The sequence below is a fragment of the Sorex araneus genome, chromosome 4 (assembly GCF_027595985.1).
Source record: "Sorex araneus isolate mSorAra2 chromosome 4, mSorAra2.pri, whole genome shotgun sequence".
NCBI lineage: Eukaryota > Metazoa > Chordata > Mammalia > Eulipotyphla > Soricidae > Sorex > Sorex araneus.
In genome coordinates this window covers 177323159-177337944 of record NC_073305.1, presented here as the reverse complement: position 1 = coordinate 177337944, position 14786 = coordinate 177323159, and the positions used below count along the sequence as shown (strand labels likewise).

At 44.7% G+C, this 14786-nt stretch overlaps 1 protein-coding gene across 1 annotated transcript; it reads right to left on the bottom strand.

Moving 5' to 3' along the window:
• Positions 1–247: 247 nt before the first annotated feature.
• Positions 248–14089, bottom strand: IYD (iodotyrosine deiodinase). The gene is made up of 5 exons (XM_055136901.1): positions 13886–14089; positions 8961–9158; positions 6361–6520; positions 2350–2506; positions 248–538 (listed from the first exon to the last, which is right to left on the bottom strand). The coding sequence occupies exons 1-5, from the start codon at positions 14064–14066 to the stop codon at positions 356–358; spliced, it is 879 nt and encodes a 292-aa protein (XP_054992876.1). The 5' UTR covers positions 14067–14089; the 3' UTR covers positions 248–355.
• Between the last annotated feature and the right edge of the window lie 697 nt (positions 14090–14786).

The window sequence follows — 14786 nt, the reverse complement described above, 5'->3', positions numbered from 1 at the left end:
AAAATGAGAAAATGGTCGGTGAATTTTCTGAAACAATTTAGAAAAGTGCACAAAGCCAGGCATGTTCTTGGTACCATTTTAATACGTCTCCAAAATCGATGAGACACGGAAGAGAACATAGCTACTGACTAGAACATAACATGTAGTCTATCTGTTCTCCCAGTCTCACTAGTGTGGACCAGATTGCTCACACTTGGTGCTGGAGAATGCGGAAAGCTTCGCACACACCCAGGAGCCAGCCCCGTGGAGCAGAGTGCTGAGGAGATGAACCCCCACGCCTCCATAAAAAGGGCACCTGAGTAGCCCAGAGGAATTTCAGGAGGGAGCAAGGCATGTACCTCCTTGCGTCTCCTGCTTACACCGACACCATGATCTGGTCCAAAGGCTTCCGGTGGAGGTCTGGCACCGTGGCCTCCTTGCTGGGGTACCCCACGGGGAGTAACATCAGCAGCTTTTCATTGGGGGGACGGTCCAGGAGCACCCTCAGACGGGGGCCGCAGTTGAGAGGAGTGGTGGTGACAGTCACGAGCCCTGCATTCTGAAAGGAGAGGAAAAGAAAGGCGTTGGTACAGTTGGCCGGTAAAGGTACAGCTTTGAATCCGTCCTGGGCATTTGCTAGTCCTTTTCAAGATCGACTTGTCCTAGCAAGGAGGCTGCCAAGCTAAGACCACTCGTATCTTGGATCTTATCTGCGCCCAGCCTGGCCCTTCTTTGAACCAAAGGTCAGAAGCCTTTTAAGAAGAACAACATTGGTTTTATTTTGTATTGATGCTTACGATGCTTATTTTGTGGAAAGAAACTTGGACCTCAACTGTACCCAATAAATGAGAAAGAGTCAGAGGTAGCACAGTGGGTAAAGTGCTTGCTTTGTACATGACTGACCTCAGTTAGATCCTGGGCACTTCTTATGGTCTCCTGAGCACCACCAGGAGTGATCCCTGAGCCCAGGAGTAAGCCCTAAGCACTGCTGGTGTGCCCCCTCCCCCAAATAATAAGTGACAAAAACAAATCACAAAGGAAAACTAAAAATCTAAAGAGTTCCTAGAGAGGGAAGTACAGCATCGCCCCAACTGGAAATCCCTATGACCAATGAGAGGAGACCTCATTGCCACGGGAGATGGTGGAGGGAGTGAAAACACTCCATGCACTGCTCCCCAGGCCCCTCCTAAATCTCTAATGAATACCTCTGCAGTTTCATGTCCTCTCCATGCATCCCCATCAGAGAGTTCCCGTAAACCTGAGCTGAAAGTTCTGGATCGAGCTAGGCAGTCCTGCAAGACCAGCTGGTTTAATCCAGTCACTGCTGGGGGCTCTTGTCTCCCAGAATCCAGCCTATGAAACGCTAGAGGGCAGCAAACTCAACAGCAAGGAGAGAGTCCCCGCCCCGAGCGCTTTACAGGCCACCTTTGGGGACCCCGAACAGGATGGCAGTGCCGGGTGCTCACCCTGAGCTCTTCACTAATTCCTGTCCAGGACCGGGAAGGAACAGGATGCCGGGGCCTTTAACACACATCGCCAAAAACACGTCCCTCTTGGGTGTAACAATGACTGTTACACCAAAGTTTTGTTAAGTTTTGTAAGTTTTGGGGTCCACACCATTTTCTGTTGAGGTAGTGTAGAGCCCAGAATGGTTTGTGCTCCCCAGAAGTGATTTCACTTGAACTTCTTACTTAGACCTTTATTTTAATTGTACCTGTTTACTTTACCCCTCTAACTTGGTCCCCGCCAAAACCAGTGCATTCCAGCATCTGCCACAAAGCCACAGAGCTTGGAATGTGGTTGCTAAGCGTTGGGGATGAATGTGTGAAAGGCAAACTCCAGCCCTGCTCTGCTTCCTGCTGTGCGTTGCTCTCCCTTCTGGGTAGATGGAATTTTTGAAAGCACACGCAGTCTTTCTAATACATGACTGTGCAAACTCAACCTCGAAGGAGCTGTGTGCCACTTTCTGGCTTTTTCAATCATGCAAAAGAGGAAACACAGCTGGGACCTTTGGGACCTTTGGGAAACACAGCTGGGAAAGGCCCTGGGACCTTTCACTGCTGGGCAGTGGACTGTGTATCTACACAGTCCCACAGCCTGAAAGCGCCTCATCCATCCAGAGGAAGGCAAATACAAAGACCACTCTTCTGGCCCAAAAATAAGGTGGAATGAATTTCCAAGGGGAGTGCCAGCTTGTTGAGGACCCACCCATCCAGGGTTCCAGAGACAGTTTTCACGTCAGTCACCTTACTTAGGAATTCACCTTTCAACAGTTTCTGAGCGTCCCCATACCAGAAAAGCAGCTGCAATTTGCAAGGATGGCCACTGTCTGACCCTCACACAGAGCTGACAGGGAGGAGGGTCACGTACCTGCAGGGCAGCCAGGAGCATGCCACAGGAGATGGACACACTGATCTCGTTGTAGTAGTGAACCTTCTTCTTGCCATTTGCAGCAAACCCATGAATTTGCTTAAAAATGAGAATCAAAACTGGAGCTGTGTCCAAGTACTCTTTGATCCAATTGGTTCTGAAGGGGAGAAAAAAAGATATTCTAGGGGCTGGAGCGATAGCACAGCGGGTAGGGCGTTTGCCTTGCATGCGGCCAACCCGGGTTCGAATCCCAACATCCCATATGGTCCCCCCAGCACCGCCAGGAGTAATTCCTGAGTACAGAGCCAGGAGTAACCCCTGTGCACCGCCAGGTGTGACCCCCCCCAAAAAAAAGATATTCTAGAACATATTTGTTCTTAGCAATTTCCATTCTCTGCGGCCACTCCGGTTTATTTACCTTGAAAATAAAAACACTTGTCTTATAAAATAAAAGAAACAGGATTTTAGTGTCCTGTTTATCTTTTTCTGACACAAGGTTATTAGATCCAATAAACGGGTATTAAGAAAGGCCTAGTATAGCAGAGCAGAAGGAATAATACAAAATTATTCATATCATCCAGAGAGCAATATGTCAGATTTGGCAACATAAAATCCAGATCAACTGGTAGTCTAAAAGAAATTAAAAAAAACAAATGCATTGGGGGGGGAGAGGGCAAAGTGAAATATTAGTTATTTTGACTGTGAAGAGTGGAAGAATCCTTCCAGAGTTTTCCTGCAGATCAGGTGGAGAAGGGGCATGAGGGAGGGTTATATGAATGTGATGGTGGAGGTGTGGGGAGGTGAGTGGGATGAGGATGGAGAAGGCTGCACAGGCATTTCCAGAAGCCTGGGAGGCAGGGAGGCTGGGGCACAGGTGACCTAGGAGGTCCTGAGCAGAGTGGACATCTTTGGGTACAGAGTAGAGTGGCCCACGCACCTGAGCAGAAGCATCTCATAATCTGATTGTTTCAGGAAGAGGTTGCTGCAGGGGCAGGAGTGTCGGGAGATGCCAGCAAAGCCCAGAGAATTTGGGGAGGTGTTGATGGTGGAGCAGAGGAAACAGATGAGGGAGCACTTGAAGGGGGAGGGCCTCCGTGGAGAAGGTGAAAGTCAAGGTTCGACCGAGATTCTAGGCCTGAGATGGTCGGGTAGACCCGTCACGAAGAAAAGGCAGGAGACTTTGCGAAAGTGGGGAGATTTCATGTGAGCTATGAAGGTTAAGCTTAAATTTCTGTTTTCCACCTAAGTGCACATTTTAATTTCATTACCCCATCTCGTGGGCTGGAGTGATAGCATAGAAGGTAGAGAGAGCGTTTGCCTTATACACGGTCCACCTGGGTTTGATTCCTCCGCCCCTCTCAGAGAGCCTGGCAAGCTACTGAGAGCATCCAGCCCGCACGGCAGAGCCTGGCAAGCTACCTGTGGCATACTCGATATGTCAAAAATAGTAACAAGTCTCACAATGGAGAAATTACTGGTGCCCGCTTGAGAAAATCAATAAGCAACAGGATGGCAGTGATACAGTGATACCCCATCTCATAGGGTAATATTTTTATTTCATTACCCCATCGGGCTGGAGCATAGCATAGCAGGTAGGGCATTTGCCTTGCACGTGGCCAACCCGGGTTTGATTCCTTCATCCCTTTTGGAGAGCCTGGCAAGGTACTGATATTATCTTGTCTGCATGGCAGAGCCTGGTAAGCTACCAGTGGCGTATTCGATATGCCAAAAACAGTAACAACAAGTCTCACAATGGAGATGTTACTGGTGTCCACTTGAGCTAATTCATGAACAACAGGAGGACAGTGCTACGATGCTACAATGCTACCCCATCTCATGTATCTTGGCCCAAACACCTTTCTTGCACAGATGTTCAAGGAAAAGATACACACATAAACTTATAAATGGGGAAATATCGTGCATCAATTCCAAAAACAATTTAAATGAAATCTATAGCAGAAATGTAAATAAAGTTCTTAAAATGGTAGAAGTAGAGAAATAATAGACAGCATAATGTCACATGTGGGTTTTTTCTTAGAATGTGTCATAATTAAGAGATGATTATTCATTTTTAGTCAATTTTATGCTTCAGAGTTCTTAAGCACACTACCCTCATTTGTGTGTTTTTCTGAGTTCTTCTTTCCTGACTAACCTTTCTTGGTTACAGTTTAAAGCAGCTCTACTGTACCTCAAGCAACTTGCTCATTCATGACCTCTTTATCCTTTTCTCCCAGCAAATTAGGACATTCATGCTCTAAAAGATACTCTCTGGACTTTACTAATTTGGCCATGCAGTGAAAACTAATTAATATCTCAAGACTCAGTTTCCTCCTGGGTCACTTGGACTACTGCATACAAGACTCATACAGTTATGGTGAAGAGGAAATAAACTCAAATGCATAAAGTGTTTAGAATAGTCCCTAGGACCTAGTGCCAGATAGGTGTTAACTGGTGTTATTATTTCTGTTGTATCACGCTATAGTATATGAAATATTTTTTACTATAAATAAAGAATAAATGTTGGCCAATTCACCTTGTTTGAATGCATGTTGGTAACTATTTTTTTTTAACCATGGTGATACTCAAGGGCTGCACCTGGCATGGTATTTGGGGGTTATTCTGGGAAGTTCTCAGAGAACCATGCAATGTTGGGGATTAATTCTAGAGCTCCTGGATGCAAAGCATGTATTCCAGTCCTTTGAGTATCTGTCTGACAGGTTGCTCAATTTTTGCACCTTCCCTTTCCCCTTTCTTTTGGCTTTTGGGCCATACTTGCAGTGCTCTGGGACTACGGGCTCTTTGCTGGAAGTTGCTGTGGGTGGTGCTGGAGGACATGTGGAGCTGGGGGTTGAACCTAGGGTTCCTGCGGGCAGAGCGCTCAGCTCCCTTTATAAGTTTCAAAACAAAATGTCCAATGATAGCTGAGACACATACATCATCATGGTAGCGAGGCTCCGTGTCATGAAATGATATATGATCCAGATTGGTAATTTTTTACAATTTCTGCACTATTCAATACTATTTTCCTAGGTACTCACTGACAATAGTTTGAATTTGTTCTAACTTATAAATATTCATTATGGCAACATATGAGAGCACTTTTGCTGCTGTGGGCAGACTCTGGAGGCCAGCAACAGAGAAGTGAGAAGATCTGAGGGACAGAGGACAGAGAGCTAGCTAGTGGAGCATACAGATGACCTGGGTTTGATTCCCGGCACCAAATGTGGTCCCCTGCGCCCCACCAAAGTGTCTCTGATTAACCAACCACATGATTAAACATCATTCTGGCTAGATCTATGAAGGAGGTTCTGGTAAGATGAACAAAAAAAATCCCTAGACTGAGTAAAGATCTTGGTGTTGGCAGACCCCGCCTAACCTGCTGACAACCTGAATACAACAGAAAGGTGGAATAACGAAGAACTTTCCTACTTTCCTTCTCTGTCTAGAAGTGTCTGAGCTGGGACCTTTTCACTTCACAGAGCCTCAGTGTTGGATTGGTGCTTTTTCATCGGCTCTCCTGACTCTCAGACCCTGCGAGTTGGGCTGAAACAATTCCATATGGTCTCCTGGGTTTTCAGCCTCAGAATCACACCACTTGGATCTTCTCGGCCTCCTTAATTTCACGTCAATTACTTATAATAAATCTGTGTGCTTCTCTCCGACCCCCTCTCTCTCTACCTCTCTTTTCCTAACATTTTTATTTCCACCAAAATCCAGATTAATGTTTTGTGAACGTGAACTTGCAAGGTTTCCAAGCCTTGCAATCAGGGAACCAGAGCTAGAATCTGCATCCAGCTCTGCTTCCAGCCAGCCAGGATCCCTCACCAACACCACGGGCCTCAAGGTTCCGGCTGATGGTGAGCGGTGAGGCCAGACTTCAATGCAGTGTTTCCCCCTAGTGGTGGAACCAAACTGTTTGACATGGAAAACAAAACCAAAAAACCTAAGTTATAAGTCATTTCTTTGAGGGAGACGAAATCAAACATCCCCCTTCCCCGATAGCTCCTGTACCTCAGTTTCTTCAGGTCCGTGACCCATCGTTGTCCCATCCTTTTCATGTAGTTAATTTCCTCTTCCTCCTCAATGATCTCACGAATCTTATGTTTCACTTCTGGGTCCTTCACCACCACAAAAGTCCAGGGCTCTGTGTGAGCCCCACTTGGGGCTGTGCCTATCACCCAGGAAATTAAAGCCGGAAATTAAAATGAGGAAATTGTGGGAAGGTTAATTAGGAAAACATGGAACAATTCAGTTTTGCTCCAAATGGAGTTAGGTCAAGTGGTAGACAAAGTCCTCGACTAGAGACCCTGGGGTGTTGCCGCTGACTGACACCGTTTTGTTCAGCGTCACCCTAGGCCCTCCAAGCCAGCCGAGCGAGATCAAGAACGGGAGCTCCAGGTCTGTGGGAATGCATCACCGCTTCTCTAATTAGGCGAAGCAAAGTCCCAGGCGACCACTACATAACCCTCAGTAGGCACAAAGGAAATGCAGAGGGGAAATTTAGAGTACGCTCTCCAAAGTGTAGTTTGCTTGGACAGTCTTGGGCGGGGGAAGGATCAAGTTATGAAGCTTAACAGAAATAAGTCTCACATGGTCGAATTTTGAAAATATTAATTTACAGGCAACTGCAGCATGTTTGTTTAGGGCGTATGTCAGAGCTCTGAGGGGAGCACTCTGGATTGATGGTATCTGGGAGGACTCCCTGGAACTCCTGGCTCCTGGAACTCAGCATCCATCACTCTGCATCTTTCTGCTCTCACTGGCTCCCACAGCCCTCTGCCCAGACCTGGACCAGTCCTGGTGCTGTGGAACAAAGCTTGACAATGCAACATGATGGCCAAGGAACTCAAGTCACATCCCAGTGAGGACAGGCTAACTTCTGATTGATAATTATCCCTCTGTCCTCAATGGTCCACTATTTCTTTTCTTTTGTTATGCTTTTTAAAGTTCTTTATCTTACTTTTTTAAATTGGATCACTGTGAGATACTCAGTGACAAGGTTGTTCATGATTGGGTTTCAATCATCAATGTTCCAACACCCAGCCCTGCATGCATGTGCATTTTCTATTACCCGTGTTCCCAGTTCCCCCAATCCCATCCTGCCTGCCTCTATGGCAGATACTTTCTCTCTCACTCTCTTCCTTTATCTCTCCCTCTCTCTCTCTTTCTCTCTCTCACTTTCTCTCCCTCCCCCTCTCTCCCCCTCTCTCCCCCTCTTTGTCTCTCCTCTCTCTCTTCCTCTCTCTCTCTTTTTCAGTGGCCCACTGTTTCTTGCAGTAGGCCATAGTCACTCACAGGAAGGGTGTCTCAAAAGAAACTTTTACTTCTAAGTAGTGAATAATCTAATGGCATAAACTGTGCCTAGCGCCAGGGGGTGGCAGGACTTTGTGGGGTTCTTGCTCACCAGGCTCACTCCCGTGGTGGCGAGGTCTGACTGGATTGTGTGATGCAAATCAAAAACTAAACATAAGGCCAAAATTTCTGATCATGACTCTAGTTCACTTTGGTCTTAACTAAAAATGTATATCACTAAGCATAAGAAATAAACTTTTTCCTAATGTTTGCTGTTAGGCCAGATTGATATGAATATCTTATCTTTGTACTTATTTTAGAGATCCAGATATAATCATAAAATAAATTGAGCTGCTACTAAAATGTGATGTTTTAGGAATATGATTGCAATCAGAGAAGCCTCAAATAAAGGGTTTTCTACCATGTCTTATTTTGACTTTTCCTGCAATGCTCATTGTTTTCATTGGTGTTATTCTATATTATACTAATATATATTCTACATTGAAAATGGTTTGCCTTATTTTGATTTACTTGTCAAATTCACTGATATACAGTCCTGTGGCATCATGTTTGCATATACATAATTAAAAATTTTATTTCCAAAAGAAAAATCAATAGGGATGAATAAGAAAATATTTGCATTATGATGTGGGAAAACATTTCTTTTCCAATATATAACTGTGCCTTCAGAAAATTTAGGGATTTTTTAAAATAGAATATCATAATACTGAACAATCTCAGAAGTTTATCACTTGCTGCCACATCTGCTCCCAAGAAATTTAAAAGAGTTAGAGGGTTGGAAAAATAGTCAAGGGTTAAGGCATTTGTCTTGCACATGAGCAACCCTGGTTTGATCCATAACACCATTTGTGGTACCTGGAGCCCTACTAATAGGATCCTTGAGCAAAGAGCCAGTATGAAGCCCTGAGCACCATTGCTTAACGTGGCTCCTCCACCCCATCAAATTTAGAAGTTGAAAGTGTAAGTTCTGGGGCTGGAGCGATAGTACAGAGGGTAGGGCATTTGCCTTGCACACAGCCAACCTGGGTTTGATTCCCAGAATCTCATATGGTCCCCTGAGCACTTCCAGGAGTAATTCCTGAGTGCATGAACCAGGAGTAACCCCTGTGCATCTCCAGGTGTGACCCAAAAAGCAAAAAAAAAAAAAAAGAAAGAAAGAAAGAAAGTGTAAGTTCTGTTTCTAGGCTGACTTGTGGGTAACGCTTCTAGATAAACATACCGCTCTAGACTCTGTTCTCTGTGCTGGAACTTAAACATGGCTTCAGTATCACCACACAGCCCTGTCCTCAACTACGAACCTGCTGCTCTGATGACATTATCAATGACTTCCATTGGAACTTGCTCATTACTGATGAATCTGACAGACCGTCTCTTATTGAGAAGTTCATAAAATTCCTGGGATCGCTTTACCATTTCCTTCTCAGGATACCGAGTGTGTGAGAATGGGACATGCTCCACACTTTCTTCGGACTCTTGCCATTCGTCAGCATCTGCGACTGAAAACAAGGAAGACCGTCACTCTACAGGAGAACAGGAAGACAGAATGACGGGAGGGAGGACGGGGTGCTGTCAAGTGATACGCACCCTATCCTATCAGCAGCAGAGAATGAAGTAGAAGCTGAATGAAGATGACAAAAAAGACAATGAAGAAGATGTTGGTCAGTTAATTAGAGTTACTGGCCAAGCACAAATAGTCACACAAAAGAAGAAATAAAACAGCTTGAGCAAGAAACAGCAGGAATGGAGTTTAAAAATAGATCCAGCAGAGATCCCAAATGCAAAATTACCAGACTCTAAAGACAAAACAACAATGGTTAATATATTTCCCCCCCCAAAAGTGACATAAAAAGTACAAAAATTAGGCCCAGAGAGACAGCAGAGAAGGAAGAGCATTGGTCCTGGCATAGAGCTGACCCAGGTTTGATCCCGGGCACCATACATAGTTCCCAAGGCACCACCAAGATTGATTCCTGAGCACAGAGCCAGGAGTAAGCCTTGAGTATGACCAGGTTTGGCCTAAAAAATCAAACCAAACCAAAGCAAAAAATATATAACTTTTAGAACTAAAAAATAAAATAATGTGCTTAACATCTTAATGGAACTATTTAGTAATGGGTTAGACACACCAAAGGGAAGACGTAATGGGCTTGAGGAATAGTCAGAAAAAAAAATATTTATAGTTGAGCTAGGAGAGACCAAAAGATGGGAAACATGGCTTGGGGGAAAGCAAGAAAAAATAAAGCAGAATGAGAATGTCTACCATGCATGACAGAATAACCGGGACTGGAGGGAAAAGATGTGGCAAGGCAACAAGTTAAAGAGAAAACAGCTGAGATTTTCCCTAGTCCTGGGAAAAATAACAACTTTACAGATCCAAGAGACCCAGGAAATTTCTGAAATCCTCCCAACAACAAGAATAATTTCACTGAATATATATGGACTACATTTGTGGTTTTACCTAGTAGCACTGGGGGCCACCAGGCCCCTAACTGACAGTGCTTAGAGAACCATGCACTGCCTTGTCTCACACGTGCAAGGTAAGTTATCTACTATGAAATTGCAACTCCAACCCAAGTATATTATTTGCTAAATTAACACCATGTGCCTTAAAGATACTCGGTATTATCTGTCAATTTTTTTCTATAAGCCAGAAAAATAAATGTGTTCACATAATGGAAATAACTTTAAAATAAAATACTCACTGATATTTTCTCACTATAATTTTAGAATCTATGAAAGTTTTATGTCCAATATCCTGGATCACATTATTAGGAAATATGTATTTGAAACCTTAGTGGTCTCAAGGACTGGAGTGACAGCACAGTGGGTAGGGCGTTTGCCTTGCACTCGGCCAGCCCAGGTTCGATTCCTCCGTCCCTCTCGGAGAGCCCGGCAAGCTACTGAGAGTATCTGGCCCACACGGCAGAGCCTGGCAAGCTACTGGTGGAGTATTCGATATGCCAAAAATAGTAACAACAAGTCTCACAATGGAAACGTTACTGGTGCCTGCTCCAAGCAAATCGATGAACAATGGGATGACAGTGCTACAGTGCTAGTGGTCTCAAAAACCATGCTTTTGTTAGGTGAAAAATTAAGTATTTTTGATACTTTTAGTAAATAACAAAGAGTAAAAGATCTGGTAGATGCGGATTTAAAATAAGCTAATTTAATAGCTTATTTGTATTCAAATGAAGTAATAATTTTCCCTTTGGCCTAAATTTTTATTAAGAGCAAAAGAAAAATAAATGTCCAGGAAGGGATTGTTGGATACAGAAATTATGCTATATATGTGTACATATATTAGTATATGTAAAGATATATGAATATATATGCACAGTGGAGCACTACTCAGCTATTAGAAAAGATGAAATTGCACAACTTGCTGCCCCTACGTATAAGGAACTGAAGGGGATCTCTCTGAGTGGAGACAGCCAGAAGGAGAGGGATCATTCTGATCACTCTCATGCGTGGAATTTGAAAACCCATAGTAAAGGAGCAACAAATGGCCAAAAGCAGCAGAATATCAGAGCTGGTCTACAGAAGTGATTACGAGAGCAGAGAGTGATGGGGAGAGTGGGGCTGGGAGGTAACACAGGGGTGAGGAGGGACCCTGGGACGATGGTGGAAGGAAACAGCACTCACGGCCAGTGTGGGTTTGGAATGTTACATGCAAGAAACCCTACCATTGACAGCATTGTAAATCTTGAATCACAGTGCTAAGATAAAGTATATATTTAAGAGTATTTATCTATAAAGCATTTTTCAATGTAGTAATAAAGTACATATAAAATATGAGAATATGAAATGTTTTAAGGTGCAAGACAAAAAGTATTGATGATAAATATGGTGTCATAACAAATTTTAATTGAATGATCGAATGATTCTGTAAAACAGAATATCACATGTACATGCACTTATGTTACAGGACTTTTGATTTTGAAAAAGAAATGTAAAGGGGCTGGAGCGATAGCACTGTGGGTAGGGCATTTGTCTTGCACATGGCTGGCACGGGTTCGATTCCCAGCATCCCATATGGTCCCCTGAGCATCGCCAGCAGTGATTCCTGAGTGCATGAGCCAGGAGTAACCCCTGTGCATCACCAGGTGTGACCCAAAAAGCAAAAAAAAAAAAAAAAAAGAAATGTAAATATCATTCATTGTATTGTAAGCTCTTCCATATCTCTCAGTAATGATGGGATAAGTAGAAAAAAAAATCAATCAACAGCAGAGGTTTGAAGAAAACTGGTGAAGTAGCCAAAAGAACATGTTTAGAGTGCTGCACCTAAGAATTGTTGAAAATATGCCATTTTAAAGTAATTCAAGCAAGCATTTGTAAAAATTGGTCATTCACTGTGCCAGAGGTAACTCAAGATGTTTATAGATTTCTAATTCAATAAAGATTTCTAATCACAGTGTAGTTAAGTTAGAAATCAATAATAAAAAGGTAACTGAAAAATAGAATAAAATACTTCAGTATAAATTAGAAGCACTTCAAACTTAATATTAATTTAATTTTAACATAATTTGTACTGTCACTGTCACTGTCATCCTGTTGCTCATCGATTTGTTCAAGCGGGCACCAGTAACATCTCTCATTGAGAGACTTATTGTTACTGTTTTGAGCATATTCAATACGCCACGGGTAGTTTGACAGGCTCTGCTGCGAGGGTGCGATACTCTCGGTTCCTTGCCGGGCTCTCCGAGAGGGGCAGAAAAATCTAACACAGGTCGGCTGTGTGAAAGGCGAACGCCCAACCGCTGTGCTAATTTGTACTAAAATATGTAATATTCTATAGTATTTTATCTGGAGAGAAATTTACAGCCTTAAATACACACCTTACCATGCAGATCATTATTCAGTTTCAAAAGGTTGTGTTCAAGGGCATGTCTCATAGTAGGGGATAACTGGCTATGTGGGTGCGCATCCTACAACCTATGAGTGAGAGGTGGTCCAGACAAGAGGCTGCTTGCATTTGACCCTGTGCAGCACGTTCAAAAATGCTGTCTCCCAGAACTGATGCCAACTCTATACCCAACTCCCTGATGCTAATATTGGAACAATTCGGGTATGTGCAAACACACACCTGTATTTGTGCATGCACACACGGAAGTACACCCTTGTGACATACACACATATTTCCAGATAGCTTCTGTGGGAGCTCAGGAGCATCACCTATGCAAGAGATAATCACTGAGTTTTTTCAGGAATTGAATCCACCCCACGAACCCACCCCAAACTATTCTGAAACACTGATAACTCAAGACTCTGAAAATTTTGCCCCCCCCCCCGCCGCACCCTCTCCCAGCACCCTTGTGACTAATTCTTGCTCAGGTCAGCTCTACCGTGGCTCTCCCTAGCTCCCCCATCTCATTCCAGTCCCTTCTCCTGGTCAGTACACTCTTCCTTATTCCCCAAGTGTCTCTGTCCTGTCCTCATGCTCCTTCTCTGGGACGCCTACATAACTTTGAAATTCAGATCCTTCTAGACCTCAAAACTGGCTTCCCCCTTATTCTAAGGGTGCCCTTCTACCACCCGGGAATACTTTGGAATCATTTCACCCAGTCTTCATCTTTGTTATTCTTTTGCTTGCTTATTACCTTGTTTGCTACACTGGATCCTCAGCACTGAGAACAGAGGACACTTCTGTCTCTAACATGGTAAAAAGTCTCTGGCCAGATGCCATGATTTATTTCAGTTCTTGACCCAGGGCTGGGGAGATGACTCAAAGAGCTGGAGCACATGTTTTGCAGGCAGGAGTCCCAGATTCAATCTCTGGCATCTTATGTTCCCGCAGTACCCACTGGAGTGACCTCCAAGAACTGCGCTGGGAGTAGCCCCTAACCAGTGCCAGATGTGACCCCCCAAACAAAAACAAAGTTCTCCATCAAAACCTGACCACTTGCTCTCCTTCTGCTGCCAGCCTGGCTCCCTTTTCAGAAAAGTTTTAGCGTCTAGAAGAGGCTTGGAGTCTGAAAAAATGTCATCCTGAGTTTGCAGAGTACCCAGCAATAAGGGAGGTGGGTACCACACTCCATAAATTGGCCCCCTGGGGAAATGATCTGCCTCTACCACCACTCACGCGTCTGCAGAGTAGAGGTTGATGGTGAAATTGACCTGAGTACGTTTCCTCCCCCGCTCTCCCCAACAGTCCTGCCACCAATCCACACTCACTGGTCACAGAAATACTCCCTGTCACACTCAGGCCCTTTGCCAGCATCTTTACCTTCTTCCCCTGGGTGGAGGTCAGTAGTGCTGTCTTTCAAGTCTTCGTCCACCCAGGGACGAGCCTGGGTCCTGGCTTGTGATTCCTCTTTCCTCTTCCCCAGGCTTCCGTCTGCATTTTTAAAGATCCACACAATCAGGATGCAGACGACGGCTACCAAGACCGGAGTCAGGAAGAACATGGTTATGAGCCGGCCAGAACAGGGCACACACTTCCCACCGTGGGATTTAAACAAACAGACCGGAGTGAGGGTGGCTGGGAGGTGGGCCGAAGGAAGGGGTGTGCCCGGGCAGGGGCAGCGCGAACTCCGGCCCACAAGGACTTTGAAAGGGGCAAAGGCCAGACAGGTGGGTGCGCGCTGGGGCGAGTTGTGGGTTTGGCAACGCACAGAGGCATCGCTTTTTAAACTGTGTACTCAATCAATAGATTTTTAGGCAATAATTGCCAGAATCTCAGTAAACACTTGAATGCACTTGAGATCACTAGCAGTGGTGGAAGGCACTTCATCGTCCTCTTTAGAACTTTTCTGAGAGAACTGTGTCTTCAATGTGCCTGAAGCCAGGAGAATTTGTTTTTAAAAGAACATATTTCCAGGAACCGGGTGTGCTGAAGACAAACTTCCAGAAAAAGCCTGACACTCTGTGTTTGTAGAATATGTTTGTGAAACTATACTTTGCGTTTTCCTCCCTCCCTCCTTCCTTTCCTTCCTTCCTTCTTTCTCCCTTCCTTCATCTTTTCTCCCTTCCTTCCTCCTTCCTCCTTTCCTCCCACCCACCCTCCCACCCTCCCTCCCTTCCTCTCTCCCACCCTCCCACCCTCCCTCTCTTCCTCTCTCCCTCCCTCCCTCCCTCCTTCCCTCCCTTTCTCCCTCCCTTCGTCCCTCCCTCCCTCCCTCCCTCCC